Below are 19922 nucleotides of genomic sequence, written 5' to 3'. Positions count from 1 at the left end.
AATCTGGACAAACCCTTTCCATTACTTATTGTGTGTTCTACAACAGAACTCATTAGTTGTAACAGAGATCATAGGGCCTGAAAAGCCTAAAATATTTACTCTTTGGCCCTTTACAGAAAAGATTTGTGATTCCTGGGACTCTTATGTATAATGTGGTCAGGGAATTAGGAAGTCATTTGTTGTACTTCCTAAATTACTAAATGAATCCTATTACCATAGAGGCATTTATAAAAATTCTTACTTTGAAAACATGTATTGTTATTCAAAATGGTAAAAAGGGCTTTGTGTAAAAATGCAATGGAGTCAGGAATGGAGTCAGTCCGAGAGCTATTCAACTAAAGCCTCCAAGCCTAGTTATAGGAGTTCATCAGGACCCCTCACCATTACCAGATCAACCAACACTGAACATATGGCTGTGCAACATCATCATCAAATCCAGCATTTTGTTCTTAGGAATATGGTGATGTCCTTTGTCCCCCCCCCAGTATTTAAGTTAAGTCTCAGTTATTTTTCTAACAGCTTGACATGGTTTGTCTCTTAGCTGTGAACCTTTTTATTTACTTAGGCTTGAATATTCAGTTTTTTAGTTCATTTATTCAGTGTTTATCCATTTTTCTAATAATTTGCTTTCTGTCTCTTTCCAAAAAAATATAAAGCTTTGGACTCCTTATATTGTAAAGAAAATCTTTTAAGTAAATAATTTTGGTTTTTTAATTTTTTTTTCTTTTCTTCTCTTTTTTGACTATAATGCTTTGTGGACAATGTATTCAGTCTTTTAATTACAAGGTTGCTTCATATAATGCACATTTCTCTTTGTTCATCTTGTTTTGGTGAAATACATTCTCTTTCTGTTGACTTCTTATGTAGATTATCTAGGTCTTTTACTGAGGCTTCATACTGAGCTCATCCTTATTTAGTTTTGCTTGGCATTTGGTGTGTTTTCAGTTGCATTTGTTGATTTATTAAGGAGATTATTCTTGAGATTTCACCATCTTCAATTTCACCTGGGATATGCAAATTTCTACATAATAACACCAGAAATAAAAATTAAAGTTCATTTATATTTGAAGTGGTATCATCACCTTCCTTAGGTGGTATTTAGACTCACAGAACTTTTTTTTTTTCTGAAAATAGCATGTATATATAGTTTTTAAAAAGATCAAGCAAGACAAAAGAGAATATGGTCTCTTTCCTCAGTGTTTGATCACCAAATTTTAAATCATTCCTTCCAGAATTATTCTGCACAAATAAATGTGTACATACTTTCTTTTTGTACAATATGAACATATATTATATATTGTTTTTCGTTTGTTTTAGCTCAAAATATCAGAACCTACACATTTATCTCATTTTTTTGAATGACTAAATAGTAATAATGGCTACATTTATTGAGCATTTAGGCCATACACTAAGGCACTATATTTAGGCATTATATTAAGCACTTTATATTTATTTATTTATTTATTTGACAGAGAGAGAGAGAGAGAGAGAGAACACAAGCAGGGGGAGTGGGAGAGGGAGAAGCAGGCTTCCTGAGCAGAGATCCTGATGTGGGGCTCCATCCCAGGACCCTGGGATCATGACTGGAGTGGAAGGCAGACACTTATCACCTGAGCCACCTAGGCTCCCTATTAAGTACTTTATAAAATTCATTTCATTTTATTTCAAATTTATTTCATTAGTTTTATCATCTCATTCAGTCACTAACAACCCTTTTAAGTAGATACTGTTAGTATTCTAATTTTTCCCAAGACAATTTGGCTGAAAATGACAGAACTGGGATTTTGTTTCCAGACTCTTTAACTACTTTTCCAGTGTATTTCAAGTATTTTTCACCAATCAATTGCATCCATGTAACCAGCGAAGCTTGTAAAACATAGATATCCAGCTCACTGTCAGAGATACTGATTGAGTAAAAATTGGGGGGAGAATAACAAGTCTGAATTATTAACAAATGGTCCATGTGGATTTTATGTAGTCTAAGATCTGTGGACCTCTGCATTATACTACACTGCCTCCTTGTATGAGTGATATTTATTTATTAAACAGTCTCTTAATGATAATCTTAAAAATAATTTCCAGTCCTTTAATATTCTAAAAAATACTTCAGTATACATCCTTACATGTACATTTTTATTTGTAGTCATGGGTTTAATTGTAGGAAAGGTTTCTAGAAGTAGAATTCCTAGGTCAAAGAGAATATGCATTTAAAATTTTTGTACACTTTGGGAGTTTTATCAAGAACATTTATCAAGGAATTTTTCCTTGCTGGTTCCTTGTTAATCAATAATTTTCCAAGGAGTAAAAATTTTAGAACACAAAAAAAGGTTAGTCAGAAGGTATTGTTTTTTAAGCAGCTCCTTTTATTTATTCTTTTTAACCCTTGTACTAGTTTGCTTGGGCTGCCATAAAAAAGTACCAGAAACTACACAGCTTAACAGAAAGCTGCTTTCTTGTAGTTCTAGAGGCTAGACATCCAAAAATCAAGGTTATCAGTAGGGTTGGTTCCTTCATTTATTCAGTGTTTATCCACTGTGAGAGAGGATCTATCTGGTCCATGCCATTCCCCTTGCTTCTGTTGGTCTGATGGCATTCTTCAGTGTTCCTTGGCTTGCGACAGCATAGCTCCAGTCTTCACATGGTATCTTCCTTGTGTATGTGCCTATCTCTAAATGTCCCTTCTTTATAGGGACACCAGTTACTGGATTAGGGGCTCATCCTAGTAACTTCATCTTAATTTAACTAATTACATCTGCACCACCTTATTTCCAAATATGATCACATTCAGAGTGAGTGGGTGTTAGGACTCTGACCTATGAATTTTGGGGAGATATAACTCAACCAGTAGTATACCCAAAGTGATACTGTTAGGTAGTACCTACACTGGTTTCTCAACACTTTCCTGTTAACATTTCTGCTGTGGTTTCAAATCTTAATTGACACCTCCAACTTTGAAGTGACTGATCAAGAGAAGCTCAACTAAGTATCAAGATCCATGGATATTAATTGGTGATACTTTCTAAAGGGGAACAATATCCTGACAACCATTTACAACTTTAATGATCACTACTCATTAAAACTTTTTTCATTCATCAGAGAGGCTTCTTAAGAGGCAAGCTTCCCTCTATATCACCATCCTCCCCAACACACACATTTCATTATTTAATATAAGGATTAAAAGTAGCAAGTGCACATAATTTTTTAGAAAGGATGAGTGATGATTATGCAATTCATATAAATAGTGTCTTACAGTACCATGATGCTTTAGGAATAATAATGGCAATTTATCAATCCCATCTGTTCCCAGGCAAAGAAAGAAACATTTTAATAAGGCAAAAATCTAAAAACTGATGCTATCTAAAGATCTGCTTTCTAAAGGTCTCTTGGAACAATCAACAAATTAGCTGGAAAGAGGTTTGATACTAATACACTTAAAAAATGGTACCCATTTTTCCAAACCCTCATTAACACTGTTAATTTATATATTTAATTATAAATGAGATCAAGCATTATTCATATTTCTGTTTCTTATCAACTATTCCTGTCCTTTGCCCACTTTTTCCCTTAGGCTGATGATCTCTTTCATCTCAATTTGTAATTCTCTTTCAATAATAGATATTAGTTTTTTGTCATCTGTGTCAAAGGATTTTCCCGAATCTGTTATTTGTCTCCCCCTTTAAAAAAATATTTTAGTGGCTTGATAAAAAGCTAATATTTGCATGTATTCAAATTCATCAGTCTTATTCGCTATAGTTCTGGTTATATGTCTGGTAATAGTTCCTGTTCGAAGTCCATTCCTATTTTAAGATTATTATTACAAGGGTATTTACTTATTATTTAAATGTTTATCTGGAATTTATTTTGGTATAAGGAATAAAATATTCATCCAGCTTTTTTTAATATTTCTGAGTGAATACTCAGTATCTGACTGGCAATTATTATATAACCCATTGTTTTCTTACTGATTTGAAATACCACCTTCATAGTATAATACATTTCCATAAGTATTAGAGTTTTGTTTTTTAAAATACTCTCTTCTCTTGCCTTTTAATTATTGCATCAGAACCATTTATAATTTATTTAAATATCTGCTAAAGGCTGATCTCCACCCCCTCCTTTACTTTTCAGTTTTCAAATTGATACCTGGCTATTGTCACACATTTATTTTTCTAGATGTACTTTAGGATTACTTGTCAAGATCCAAGATGTAGTAGGAGGGAAACTCGATTGCAATATTACTGCATTAATTTAAAACTAAGTGAAAGTGAAAGAATCAATATCTTTAAAATATTGAATCATATCATAATAGAGCAAGGTATATTTTTCCATTGGCATTTAATTTTTATGTCTGTCTTTCAGTCCTTAACAGTTTCTATTGCCTCCCTTTGTGATGCCTTCTGATGGCTTATTGTATCAGTTTTCCATTACTGGAGGAACCAATTACAACAAACTTAGTGGTCTAAAAAAACACAAATATATTATTTTCCAGTTCTGATAGTCCAAAATGTGTCCCACTGGGCTAAATTCAAGGTGTTGGTAAAGCTGCATTTCTTTCTAGAGACTCTAGGGGAGGAATCTATTTTTTGCTTTCTCTAGTTTCTATGAGCTGTGCCTATTCCTTGGCTCATGGCTGCCTTTCACCTTCAAACCCAGCAATGACTAGTCAAATCTCTCACATTGCATCACTCTGAAACTGACTCTTCTGCTCTTTCACTTACAATGACCATAATAATCCAGGATGATCTTCCCATCTCGATTCTTAACTTAATCATATCCACAAAGTCCCTTTTGCCATATAACAGGTATTCACAGGTTCTGGGGATTAGAATGTGGACATCTTTGAGAGGCCATTGTAGTGCCTACCACCATCATCAATGTTCCTTTCCTCCAACCCAAAGTCTCTCATTATTATTTTTTTATTATTCTATATTTATAGTGGAGTCTTCCATGTTTGAATGTCATTGTAAGTCTTTAGTGGATAATTTTCTTGATATTGTGAGACACATTGGAGTAATAAGACCACTTCCAAAAGCTTTTACCGAATTTCAGTCATTTGGAATGGTGAGTCATCTCTAATTTTGAGAGTCTTAATCCTATACTCCCTTGTGTTAGTATTACTGCTCCTGTTATTAGAAAAAGGATTCAGGAAACAGTTAAAGTATGCAGGTAGCTTGTCACAGTACTAAGCCAACACTTCTATTTTTCTTCTTATTTACCTAACATCTTTAAACTCACCTAAGTCAAATCACCATCTTCTAGTCTCAAGAGATGCCTTGTGTTGATCAGACTAGGCTTGAAGACTTCCAATGAGAGAGAATCTGCTTCCTGCTAGGCAATCAGTTTCATACTGTGAAGCTCTAATTGTTAGGAAGCTCATCCTGAGTTGAAATCTATCTCATTGTTACCATCTCTTCATCTACTTACTTTCAGTCTTCTTAACCATAGAAAAATATTCTACTCTTCTACTTTTCAAATACTTATGATAAATGTTTCCCTTTACCTTTCCCTCTTTAATCTTTTTTTCACATAACATAGGTTTGAAACTCAAACTTTTCTTACCCATGTCCATGTGGTCTTTGCACCTTTTCTAATTGTAGCCCTCAGTACCAGGTTGAGGGGACTAGGTATGGTCTCACTGCAGTGTTGGTTAAGCTGCTTCCATTTCCCCCATGCAGTCCATATATGCAATGGAATGTTACTCGGCCATCAGAAAGGATGAACACCCAACTTTTACATCAACATGGATGAGACTGGAGAAGATTATGCTATGTGAAATAAGTCAAGCAGAGAAAGTCAACTATCATATGTTTTCACTTTTTTTGTGGAACATAAGGAATAGTTTTGGAAGACATTAGGAGAAGGAAGGGATAAATGAAGGTGGGGGGGTGGGAATCAGAGGTGGAGATGAACCATGAGAGACTATAGATTCCAAGAAACAAACTTTAGAGGGGAGAGTGTTGGGGAATGGGTTACCTGGTGATGGGTATTAAGGAGGCACATATTTCATGGAACTTTGGTTGTTATATGCAAACAATGAATCATGGAACACTACTTCAAAAACTAATGATGTACTTTATGGTGACTAACATAACACAATAAGAAAAGAAGAAGAATAGAGCTATGTTAAGAGGCGTGATCACAGTGATGTTCTAGTAATCTAGAAAAGACTCCAAGGTAGCTTTATTTCTGATAAAAAGTCACATCATTGCTACATTTGAGATATGATTATGTCCGTACCCTGTGTCCCTGGTTGTTGCCAAGATTTTTCACAAGTCAGATGGCCTAGTATCTTTTGTCCCTTTTGATGAATAAAATCTTGTATCACCTTACAAGGATGGTCAGCATGATACAGTTAGCCTATCTTTTATGTAATTACTAAACTGGATAATTCCCAATTCTAATTAGCACAGAAGAAGGGAGAGCTGTCACATTTGGTAGTCTAAATATCATACTTCCATTGAATCAGTCAATATCACATTATGTTTTTAGTATATTACACTGTCACTCAGACTGTCAGCTGTAACTCCTCATTTTTTTTTCATGGTATTGTTAATCTATATACCTTCATACTGAAAATTTATAACTGATTTCTGTGCTAAACCATAGGACTTCATATTTAATCATGAATAAACTTCGACTTGTTAGCTTTAGCCTACCACTTGTGATTTTAAACTTTTAGAGGAGCACAGTGTAAACATCACATAAAAGCAGAATATGTAGACATTTTATTACTCCGGTTTGTTTTTCTTTGGGGGTTATATGTCCTATTAATTTATTCAATGCTCTTAATGTATGCACCTTTTTGAGGAAGTATTATTTTGTCCACGCATTGCACAATCAACTATATAACAGGTAAGCTGACTAAAACTAAGCATCGAAACCAGACATTCCCTCAGGATCTGTGAAGTTAGGCATTTAGGGACTTAGGGGCCTGTTCAGGATTCAGGGACAAGACATTATTAGGACATTATCTCTCCTAAGAAGAGAGCTACCAAAGACCAAGACAGAGAACACAGTCCTATGTACCTAGGTATGTTATTGTGGTTGTTGTTAGTATTATTATTAAATATTTTATTTATTTATTTATTTGACAGAGAGATAGAGCCAGAGAACACAAGCAGGGGGAATGGCAGAGGGAGAAGGAGAAACTGGCTCCCTGCTGAGCAGGCAGCATGACTCAGGGCTCAATCCCAGGACCCTAGGATCATGACCTGAGCTGAGAGCAGTAGCTTAACTGACTGAGCCAACCAGGTGTCCAGTATGTTACTATTATTAAAATATCAAGAACAGAAACAAGTCTAGGATCCAATAACCAGGCATTTGAATAAAGGTAGAGGTTAAATATCTAGAGAAAAGCAAAAACTGCTAACCAAATTATAGCCCAATTTTGCTAGACTAGCTACAATAAAGCCTTGAAGTTGAGTCACAAATTGTTGGGCCAGTTCTTTTAATCCCTCTGGTCCATTTACCAGGGTTTATCATCAAAGATACATGGCAGTTAGCCTGTATATAAAAATCCACATTTCCCACTGTAAGTAAAAGGTATTGCAAAGGTTAGTAAACTGGTTGGGTTATATACTACTTAATAATGTATGGAAATTTTTCTTTCCCATAGTTCTGACATTAAAGATCTTGTCATAGTCCCTTTATATCTGTGATACAGTGTAGGAACAATAGATAAGCTGTCACAAGACCTCAATGAGAGCTCTGAATGCTTAATATTGGACAAGTCACTGAAGAATTCCGAGCCTTAATTTCTGGATGGAGATAATCATAACATTGATGGGCTGTTTGTGCAGGCTAAAAAAGAATCATCTGGGTAAATGAAATATTATTTATTTTGCAGACTATAAAACACTTTACAAGTATAAGTTGCTCTTACAGTGATTTGAATCTGTGATGGTTTTTGAATGACATTTTTTCAGGCTTCACTTGACAAATACTTATTAAGTGCATACTATATGAAAATGATGGTCATGGTCCTTGCTGCTGAGGTTCTTGAATCCTTGTGGAGGATAAAAAGGCCTTAAAATACTAAATAAATATTAACTATTTTATGTGTTTATTTTTAGCATGTATTGATAGAGTCTTATGAACATGGCACTTTGCTAGGTGCTAGACAAACATGTCTTTAGAAATTAATTTGATTTATCTTATAAATTAATGGGATTATGTTTAACCTCTGGTTTATTCTTCCAAATCTTATTATTTTAATCAGTTTACTCTCTGGACCATTAATGGATCTAATGAAATCATTCAATATAAAAACTCTGAGATATCAGAAGAGACCTTGTTAAGTGTTTAAAAAGAATCATTATGTACTATGACTAGAGCCTTTTATGATTCTCTCTCAAAGTTATGATGAAAGTAAATGAGTTGATTTTTACATGAATAACTCTTAGTAACCTCATGCTAGTGTTTGAAAGTGAATTAATTGGGAGAAAAGCAGGATTGGAAGCAAAGAGACTAGTTATAAAATTGTTCTAACAGTTCAAGTGAGATAATAGTGGTGACCTGGACTAGGGTGATAGCAGGATTTGAGAGAAATAAAGGTGTTTGAGGTATAATTCAATGATAAAGTAAGGGACTTGGAGACTGGGTAGCATTGAGGAAGAATGAGAAACTTTTAAAAAATAAACACAAGGTTGATCGTGAATGCTTTGACAGAGATGAATATGAGAGAGACTTATCCTACCAGATAGTAAAATTAATTTTAAGGTTTTAGTAAGCAAAACAGCGTGATTCTGGTACTAAAATAGATTGACATATGGAACCAATTAGAAAGTCCAGAAACAGAGTCAATTAAATGTAAGCATATGGTATATACCTGTTGTCACAGGAATTCTGTTTCTTTCTTTTTTTAAAAATTTAAACTCAATTAATGAATCTATAGTGTATTATTAGTTTCAGAGGTAGAGTTTAGTGATTTTTCAGTTCCATGGAACACCCAGGGTTCATTATATCAAGTGCCCTCCTAATGCCCATCACTCAGTTACCCCAACCCCTCCAGCAGCCCTCAATTTGTTTCCTATAGTTAAGAGTCTCTTGGTTTGTCTCTCTTTCTGATTTTGTATTATTTTATTTTTTTCTCCCTTCCCCTATGATCCTTTGTGTTGTTTCTAAATTCTACATGTAATTGTCTTTCTCTGATTGACTTATTTTGCTCAGCAAAATTACCCTCTAGTTCCATCCACATCATTGCAAATAGTAAGATTTCATGTTTTTGATGGCTGTGTGTGTGTGTGTGTGTGTGTATACACACACATGTATATATACATATATATACATATATATACACAAAAAGGTGTATATATATGTATATATATATAAACTTTTTTTAATCCATTCATCTGTTGATGGACATCTGGGCTCTTTCCATATTTTGGTTATTATGGACATTGCTGCTATAAACATTGGGGTGCAGGTGCCCCTTTGGATCATTATGTTTGTGTCCTTTTCGATAAATACCTAGTAGTGCAATTGCTGGATTTTAGGGTAGTTCTGTTTTTGACTTTTGAGGAACCTCCATACTATTTTCCAGAAAAAAGCATATGACAAAATACAGCACCATTTCTTGATTAAAACTCTCTGTAGTGTAGGGATAGAAAGAACATACCTCAATATCATAAAAGCCGTATATGAAAAGCCCACAGCAGATATTATTCTCAGTGGGGGAAAACTGAGAGCTTTCCCCTAAGGTCAGGAACACAACAGAATGTCTACTCTCACCACTGTTCTTCAGCATAGTACTGGAAGTCCTAGCCTCAGCAATCAGACAACAAAAAGAGATAAAAGGCATCCATATCAGCAAAGAAGAAGTCATATTTTCACTCTTCACAGGTGGACTCCACCCAAAAATTGCTGGAACCCATACAGGAATTCAGCAAGTGGCAGGATATAAAATCAATGCACAGAAATCAGTTGCATTTCTGTATACTAACAATGAGAAAGAAAAAAGAGAAATTAAGGAATTGATCCCATTTATAATTGCATCAAAAGTCATAAGATAACTAGGAATAAACCTAACCCAAGACTTCAAAGGACCTGTACTCTGAAAACTATAGAACACTTGTGAAAGAAATTGAGGAAGACACAAAGAAATGGAAAAACATCCCATGCTCATGGATTGGAAAAACAAATATTGTTAAAATGTCTATGCTACCCAAAACAATGTACATCTTCAATGCAATCCCTATCAAAACACCAGGAATTCTATTTCAAAAGAAATAGCTGAACATGCACAAGAATATTCCCATAAAAGCAAAACATTAAAATTTCAGTATGATAGGATTAACTAAATAAATCATGACCATGTGTATATTGAGATTTAACCTTAAATTTTAAAAAGTATAGACACATTGTTGTCATTGAAACTTGTTCACACTGCATTATTAGAAATAAATCTATATCAGATTATAAAGCATCACATATAACACACACATATTTATATACAACAACTTCAAGTAAGATTTATAGAAAAATCCCTTCACCCCAATTTGGGTGGGAAAATGCAATGTCCTTCTCAAGATTTCTATAGAATCTACAGGGTATCCAGTCTTGGTTCTCATGATCACCTCTTGCTGCAAACGCCTGTATCTGTAGAACTTTTTATTTCATTCATTTTTTCTCACTTTCTGTCTATTCTTGACTTTCTGCCCCACATCTACTGGGATAAATTACATACCCTGGTTACTTGTACCAAAAGACATGTTCAGAAATGTTACTAGCAAATTGTTCTTAATAACAAAATACCTAGGAAATGTTTAAAAGCCCATTGTCAGGAGAATCTGTAAGTGAATTATTTTATACCTATATAGTGAACTCCAATACCACATAGAAAAGAAATGAAACACAGAAACATATTGAAAAAGTCATAGAAGAGCAAGAATATTTTATACTGTTCTTATGAAATTCAAAGGCATGTAGTATGAAACAATTTATTCTTCACTGATAATTACACATATAGTTAAATTTCAACAACAATCCAAGGAATTATAAACATGAAGTTCAGAACAGAAATTAGCCCTAGTAAGGGAGGGAGGGAGAGGGACTAGAAAGGGGAACACAAGTGAGAATGGGGGTTCAATGGTAATGTTCTAAACTGAGTAGTGCACATGTGCAGATTCATTTTACTATTTTGTTCTAACACATATCCATTCTCTTTCGAGGGATACTATTCAGATACTTATTTAAGTGTACTTTTTTTGGACAATATGAAATATTTGAATAAAAAAGCAGTTTTGCTTTCTTTTTTTCATCATCTTATTCCTTTGGACCTCTTACTGTCTATAAAGAAACTGTGTACTGTAGACTTCTCCAATTAGAAGTAATGGCACTTTCTTCAGAGGCAGATGAGAGTGCACTTCACTGTTTGTTTGTTTGTTTTAATTTTTTAAAATTTCTTTTCAGTGTAACAGTCATCATTGTTTTCGCACCACATCCAGTGCTCCATGCAATCTGTGCCCTCTCTAATACCCACCACCTGGTTCCCCCAACCTCCCAGCCCCTGATCCTTCAAAACCCTCAGATTGTTTTTCAGAGTCCGTAGTCTCTCATGGTTCACCTCCCCTTCCAGGGAAATTCCTCTACTCCTTTCTCTTCTCCATCTCCCCAGGTCCTCCATGTTGTTTGTTATGCTTCACAAATAAGTGAAACCATATGATAATTGACTCTCTCTGCTTGACTTATTTCACTCAGCATAATCTCTTCCAGTCCTGTCCATGTTGCTACAAAAGTTGGGTATTCATCCTTTCTGATGGAGGCATAATACTCCATAGTGTATATGGACCACATCTTCCTTATTCATTCGTCCATTGAAGGTCATCTTGGTTCTTTCCACAGTTTGGCATTCACTGTTGTTTAATATATATTTTTCTTTCCTTTGCACACACCCACACATCCACATACACACATTTACAGAGGGAAGCAGTCTGGGAGGATATACACCAAAATATTACTACTAGTTATCTGAGCATATTGCATTTTCATGTAATTTTTTCTTTTTCTTTGCATTTTCTAATATTTCTATAATAATCAGTATACTTCATTTTTAAGGGACAGCAAGATAATTCATCCTGTGTGGTTAAATTTCAGAGTATCTTTCAAGGCCATTAAGTCTTCCTATTTCTTTGCAAACAGAGTACAATTCCAGTCTAACCAAATCCATGAAGAATGGGTTGTTCTAATTAACAGGTTGTTCTGATTTTAGGATGAACTAGGGTTTAAACTAGACACTTTTTTCAAACTCTTTTTATAATCTTTTTGTTGTAATCTCAGTTTTTTCACTTTTGATATGCAAAACAGTAAGCAATACCAGTAAACAATAATAATAACCAAACTAAAAAGCAATTTATATCTGAACAAGGCAAATTCATTTCCCTAACTGCTACTTAGAATTTGTTAAAAAGGACATTAGAAAATGTTCGGTTGATCAGTAAGTATTTTTTGAGCACGTACTATGTGGTAGGACTTGTTTTAGATTCTGGGGGTAGAGTGGTGAACAAGACAAATTCCAGCCTTCAGGGAGTTTATAGTCCTCTGATACATTCACTTTACAATGAATGTGTGTGTGTGTGTGTGTGTGTGTTTAAAAGATTTATTTACTTATTTGAGAGACAGATCATGAGCAGGGGAGGGAGGAGTTGTAGAGGAAGAAGAAGACTCCCTGCTAATCAGGAAGCCCCATGTGGAACTTGATCCCAGGACTCTGGGATCATGACCTGAGCAGAAGGCAGATGCTTAACTGACTGAACCATCCAGGCGCCCCTACAATCCCTACAATGTGTTTTATAGATAATTTTATCAATAGATAATTCTACTGAAAGATTTCCAGTAACGAGGAGTTTCTTCTGTTGCTTTATAATGTATTTTTCAGCTATTGTTACATTAGTGCATTTTTATTTTAAAGATAACCAATATTATTAATTAATATTGTTTAGATATTGTTAGAGCATTGTTTTATTTATCAACTCAAATTTGCCCTTTTTGACTTATAACATTAGTCTTTGTTCTGCTTTTAAGAACTTAAGAGTAAATCTACCACAGCAGCTTTCCCCCCTTCCCAGCTTTGTGGGATAGCTCTTTAGGGATAGCCATTCATATACATTGAGAAAACTACTCTGCTGCTGTAGGGCTTCTCCAGGATAGTATGTTCCAGGTCTTTTCATCATTTTATCTGTGACATGGTTTTTAAATCATAGACCATCTTGATTGCTTTCCTCCAGATGCTTTCTACTTTGTCACTCTTTGTTGTTAAAAATAAATTACTCCCAATTTCCTGCTTTCAGTAGGGTAGAGTGAACATAATTGACTCTCTGATGTGTGAGGGTCTGGTATGATCTGAAAGCAATTACACTGACCTTGAATATTTACTCTACAGTACTGTAAATATCACCATAAAAAATAGGATCTTATACTAAATCTTTACTGCCCTTGGATTTATCCTGGAAGATTTTTTGAAAATGAATTTATTTTTTATTTATTTTTTTATTTTGATAATGAATTATGCTTTATAAAGGTAAAAAACATCAAAAAGCATGATTAATTATGAAATTCATTATGCAGTTATCTGTGTTCTTCTCTAGTAAACTGTGCTTTCTGAGGGCAAGGATGATATCTTTTTAGTTTTTAAAAATCTCTATCACTTAGCATAGTCCTAAGTATATATAATAGATGCCCAGTAAATATTTGTTGAACAATTAATGCCCTGTATAAGCAGTTAAGATCTTGTGAAATGAAATGAATTCCTACTTGTAGAATACATCAAAGAATCAGTAGTATAGAATTGGACCTTAGTTTTATCCTAACCTGAAAAGAGAAACTTTAGTGTATTAGTTAGCAGTATTCACAGAGAAAAAATAATAGTGTGTTATGTGCGAATACTTTTACTTCTAAATGACAAAAAGTCCTATTAGCAATGGCTCAAATAATATAAGAACGTTTGTACTTAAGAAGCCTGGAGTAACTAACTAGTCCTAGGGCTCTTTCAGTAAGCTCAGTGATATCATCAAGGTCCCAGGCTCTTTTTATCCTTCTGTTGCCTGTTACCTTTTTGATCTTAAGCTTATTGCCTTATGGTCACAACATGCTTGTCCTACCTCCAGACATCAAAACTGCATCCAGAGACTGGAACCTGAGGATGGCTAAGCTCTCCAAGGGCCCCATTTTCCTCTGGGGAAAAAATATTTTCCCAGAAGCCTCCCTTCCATCCCACTGGCCAAACTTGAGTCATATGGCTCCGGCTATCTCTAGGAAGCAGGCAAGGGAGTAGAGTCTCAGGAATGACTATTAACTAGTTAAGTAAAAGTTTATGCCACAACTAGAAAATTGCCATATACTACAAAAAGAGATCCTGACAGGAGATTATGAACTTTACTGTCAGTGGTTAATTCAGAAGAATCAAACTGTCAGGACACTTCTAAAAAGATCACTGATGATATTGGGGTTACATGATGGCATAACTTATTCAAACAGATGAATCAGCACCTCTTAATCACTTTTGGAAGAACTGATGAATCTGATTATCTTTTCTAGTTTTTATAAATCAAACAAGCTGTGTCTTTATCACAAAGCTATTTTTATTTTTTCTCCTTCCTTTCAGGAGTCCTATCCAAAGAAGAGGAATTACACTATGGAAATTGTACCATCTGCTTCTCTGGATACATTTCCTTCAGAAAATGAGAACTTTCTATGTGATCTCACGGACATAGCCGTTACAAAAAAACCTTGCTCCTTAGAAATCGCAAGGGCCCCTTCTCCAAGAACTGGTAATATTTCTTTTTTAAAATTAAAAAAAATTTTTTTAGAAGTAAGAATATTTTTTACTCACAATTGGACCAATTCAATTAGTATGCCTGTGAAATTTTATCATTAATATTTTGATTTTCCCAAAATTTTAAACATGAAAGTGCTTCTTATAGTCAAACTAATCTTTTTTTCTTTTTTTTTAGCCTTTTGAAGTGTGTCCAGGTAGGTCAGAGTTTTTGATATAATGTCTCTTAACTTCCTGACAAGAACTCTCAAGGAGTGGTACTACCTTGCTGAAGGTACTTTGAAACCTTGCAATAGTGAAAAACATCTAGGTCAGACACAAAGCTTGGGATCCTTTAGAACTTCATAGCAGATTTAGTAGCAAGAGTCTTTTTATATACTTTTCTGCATCCTGTTTTCAGGTTATTGAAATGTACTCAGGTACTTTGTATATTTTATACATTTGATGGTATTTTTAGATCCATTATTTTATTTATTTGCCTGATAAATTAGTACACAAGGCAAGTAAATATTTTGCCCATTTTACTGATAAGGAAATTAGAGATAAGTGTCTTATTTAAGACCAATTCATGATGGGGCCTTTCTTAAACATGAATATCTGACTGCCATCATATCTGCTTTGTCTTACTTGAGCACCACCTCTAAGAAAGAATGCAAGTTAGTAACATGAAATCTAACAATGGAGTAACATTTCAAGTGGTGGTCAATGTATTCAGTGTTGCAAAGGGGTTGTATGAGAAACTCTAAAGAGAGACATTTTAGATTTGACAATCTAATTGCTGATTAATTTTGAAAAGTAAGTTTTACTAGTGATGAGATGAAACCAGATTTTTGGAAGAAGTTAACAGAGAGACACTAGAAAATGGGAGTGGAGAGTACTGAAGATTAGAAGAGTTATGATAATCGATTAGAAGATTAGAACAGTTATGATAATAACATGAGAAGAAAGAGGTTCAAGGAAGTAGTAGCTGACTTATTTAAAAGGATAGGTAAGCCTTGGCCAAGTTTAGAGGTTAGAGGAATTAGAATAAGATGGGTAGAGAAGACTGAGTCCAAGAAAACACAGAAATTGCTCTCCCCAAAAAGAGGAGAAAATAAAGCATGGTCATGAATATAGAGAGACTCTGAAATATGTATTTCCAAATGCATTAAATTCCTGGGTTAAGATAAAAAGTCAACAGCTGAAAAGAAGGAGCAGAACTTGAGAAAGGTTTAAAGTAAAATTCAGAAATTCCATTTTAGATAACAAACTGAGAAGTTTTATAGAAGTGGACAAATAGGTTTTTGAGCAACATTGAGGCTAGGGTATTATATGAATCATAAGCATGCAGAAGGAAAATTTGTAAGATGAGGTAAGAGCATAATAAAATACTTATTGGAAAGGATGACTACCCAACATGGATGGCACTGGAGGAGATTATGCTGAGGGAAATAAGTCAAGCAGAGAAAGTCAATTATCATATGGTTTCACTTACTGGTGGAGCATAAGGAATAATATGGAGGACATTAGGAGAAGGCAAGGAAAAGTGAGTTAGGGGAAATTGGAGGGGGAGACACACTGTGAAAGACTTGGACTCTGAGAAGCAAACTGAGAATTTTGTAGGGGAGAGGGGTTGGGGAATAGGTGAGCCTGTTGGTAGATATTAAGGAGGGTGTGTATTGTATGGAGCACTGGGTATGGTGCATAAACAATGAATCTTGGAACACTGAAAAAATAAAATAAAATCTAAAAAAATTTATTGAGCATTGCTAAGGGCCAGTTACTGTTCTAAGTGCTTTATAGACCTTATTTCACATAAATCTTACCATGCTATAAGGTAATAATATCATTATTACGATTTTACAGTTGAAGAAACTGACACTGAAATGTTGGGTAACTTCCCACAGTTCTATATTAATAAGGGGTAGACTTGTACTTGGATTGTCTGATCTATACTCTTAAATACTCTGTTATACTGAATTATATTGGGGGATGAAATATAGTTGAAATCATGAACGACATACTGAAATTCTCAAGAAATGTGGAGGTATGGCTGGAAGTCTACATATGGTAAGCAATAAAACCAGAAAAAGAATGTTATAATAGGATAGCATAATCTTTGGAAAAGCAACAGATTTTGGATAAAGACAGAATAGTGGGTGATCAGAAGCAGTCACGGAGAGTGAAGATAGTGCTGATCCCAAACTATAGCTGTTGATAAGAATGAAAACTCTTCCATAGGAGAGGTAACCAGGAAATACCATGGAAGTTAGAGGGAAATCTCAGTTAATATAGGAAAACGGAAAGCATACATGAATGAATAGGGAAAGGCACTTAAATTAAAGCATAGGGAGTAGGGGTGTATCGGGGTGGAGGAATGAAAGGGTAAAGGAAGACAGGGATTTATTCATTAAACAATCAAAAATTATTGAGTCCCTTCATGTGCAAACCAGTGTTCTGTAAGCTGAGGATACAGGGATGAAAAAGACATGCACCCAGGTAACAAGGCTGACTAGGTTTCTCCTTCTGAAAACAAGTAAGTATTCTGACTAAAAATACAGAAAAGAAAACTTCTGAAAAGCATTAAAAAGGTGACAGGAAGATTATATAAATTGAATAGCATTTAGATTAGGAACTTTTGGGGGGTCAGTAGGTTAGTAAGATAAAATCAGGCCAAAACACTGGTGAGGGTAGGAAGCCAGTAAATTACTAAAGCCACCTCTGTCCTGAGGGAATTTTCTGAACCTGCTGTTGAACTCTGGTCTTAAGCCCTCATAAACCTCAAGGTTTATGTACAGAAAAAACAAACAAACAAACAAACAACTCCACAAAAACCTCTGTACCTGTCGAGCACAGAGATTTTAATAGCAAATTCTTCCTCCACAGAGCTGGAACTCCAAGGGCTACACCTCACAGTACTCAGAAATAATTCTGCCCCATAACCCCCACCCCAAGGAAAGGTGATTTGTCATGAGAAGAAAAAGGAGGGAAATTGCTGATGTGTTATTACCACAAACTGGTCATCACAGTTTGTACCCACAATTTCTATCACCTGAATGGTACAAAAAATGTCAACCCATGAATTTAGTTTAAAGTAATACCCTCAGACTTCAAGCAGAGGCAAATGTAACCCTTCTAGAAAGGAACATGCTTTTTTCCAGGTCCCAAAGAATTTCTATAAATACTTTTCTGATTAAAATTAACAGTGTAAATAATTAAGTCTATAAGAAACCCAGAATCATAGAAATCAGAATCATAGAAACAAGAAAGAATAGATCCACACATGAAGAGACTTCAAATATTTGAATTATCAGATGCTTAAAAATGACCATGCTATTATAAACACACACTTACACATGGAGAAAAACTACCTCAAGTTTAAAAACTCAGTGGATAAGTAGATCAGCAAATTAGATTCATCTGAAGAGAGATTTTAGTGAGCTGGAAATTAGAGCAGAAGAAGTTTTACAGAATGTGGCACAGAGAGACAGAGATGAAAGATATGAAAGCAAAGCTAAGAGACTTGGAGGATACCCTGAGAAATTCTAACTTGTCTATTTGAATCTTCAGGAGAGGAGAGAGTGAGGCAAAAGTAATATATTTGAAGAACTAATTTTCAAAGAGGCACAGTCTTGTTCTTGCAATCCCATGGAGGTAGACAAGTGAATAGTTAATTTCAAGAGTGTAATTAGTGTTAAGGCAATGTTATACAAAGTGCTTTGGGAATAGAAAAGAGGAACACTTAACTTCACCTGGGAGCTTGGGAAAGACTTCATGAAGGAGAGGGATGTCTATGTCTGTTACCTATGCCACTTAACAAGCCACCCCCAAACTTAATTGTCTTAGAGGAACATAAAGTCATTTAATTTGTTCACAAATCTGCAAATTCGGCAGAGTTCATTTGGCAGAGATAGCCTTTCTGTGCCACTTGGTATGAGCCAGGGCTGCTCAACTAGGGAAGAAAGGACCCATTTTCAAGATAGCCCACTACATGGCTGGCAAGTTGGTGATAGCTTAGAGATTGCCTGGGTTTATGGGCTGGGGACCATTTTTCCTCTCCATGGACTGCCTGGGTCTCCTCATCACATACTGGCTAGATTCTGAGATCAAGCACCTGAAAAGAACCAGGTGGAAGCTATATCGTTTTTATTATCTGGCCTTCAAAGTCATCACTTCTACTATAGTTCCATATTTACCTAGATTCAAGGGGAGAGAACAGGAACCCCACTTCCTAATGAAGAGTGTCAAAGTTACTTTGTAATAAGAAAATAAATGATGGGAGATACCTTTGCTGTCAGTTTTAGAAAATATAGTTTTCCACCATCTGCCCTTTGGGCACAATAATTTATATTCTTTTCCTATGCAAATTATACTTGTTTATACCTTCAAGACTTCCAGTCATCAGCCTTTTATAGCATGAGCTCCAAGTCTAGGTTCAGATGTTCATGAATATCCCTGATATAGTTCTGATGGTGCAGGTTCTTGACTGCTTTTGCTCTTGGCAGTGATGATCTATGAATCAGACAATTTATCAGTCTCCTCTCTTACACACCAAACATATAATAGTGAATCAGGCATAGGAGAACCATAACTGACACACTCATCTAAACACAGGGAAAACCAAGCACATGGTGGTCACTAGCCTGTGGCAATTCTGAATCTAACCAGGCACAGTTCCTTGATTAAGACTCAGGTTTATGGCATAAGAGCTGTTCTCTGTGACATGTGGTTCCACTGTCTGAATCATTATTTTACAAAAAAAAAAAAAAAAAAAAAAAATAGCCTGTGTTTATAGCTGAGTATCTTTCTTACTTGCTTTTTGTCTGTTAAAGATTAGGGGTTTAAAGGGCTCTTTTCATTTTATATTTCTGTTCCTTCCAGTTTAGGCTGATATAATTTCTTTTAAAACTTTGTGGACTTTTTGTGTTCCAATTTATAGTCTACTCCATTAGACAAAAGCTTATCTCCAGATAAGCTCTTCCCTGCATTGGGCTCCTTATGAGACTTCTGTGAGATAATGCCCTGGAGATTCTTAGAAACCCTATTGTTAACAGGGAGCATCTGTGAGTCATGCCCTTAAAAATGCTTAGAGGGTCTTTTGTCTGGCTTAAGGATTCTATACAGCACCACTGAGAGCATTCTTAGGCTTGACGTTGTACCCCATCCAGATTTG

At 35.1% G+C, this 19922-nt stretch overlaps 1 protein-coding gene across 16 annotated transcripts in view; it reads left to right on the top strand.

Annotated features, from left to right (window-relative positions):
• The window catches only part of ANKS1B (ankyrin repeat and sterile alpha motif domain containing 1B), a 1139726-nt gene that overhangs the window by 431774 nt on the left and 688030 nt on the right, over positions 1-19922 (top strand). For all 16 annotated transcript variants that reach the window (XM_059186617.1, XM_059186610.1, XM_059186607.1 and 13 more), the window contains exon 10: positions 14600-14765. In XM_059186617.1, the coding sequence (XP_059042600.1) occupies positions 14600-14765 (166 nt within the window). The remainder of the gene's footprint in view (positions 1-14599; positions 14766-19922) is intronic.

The sequence above is a fragment of the Mustela lutreola genome, chromosome 8 (genome assembly GCF_030435805.1).
Source record: "Mustela lutreola isolate mMusLut2 chromosome 8, mMusLut2.pri, whole genome shotgun sequence".
NCBI lineage: Eukaryota > Metazoa > Chordata > Mammalia > Carnivora > Mustelidae > Mustela > Mustela lutreola.
This window is presented reverse-complemented; position numbering and strand designations above follow the sequence as displayed.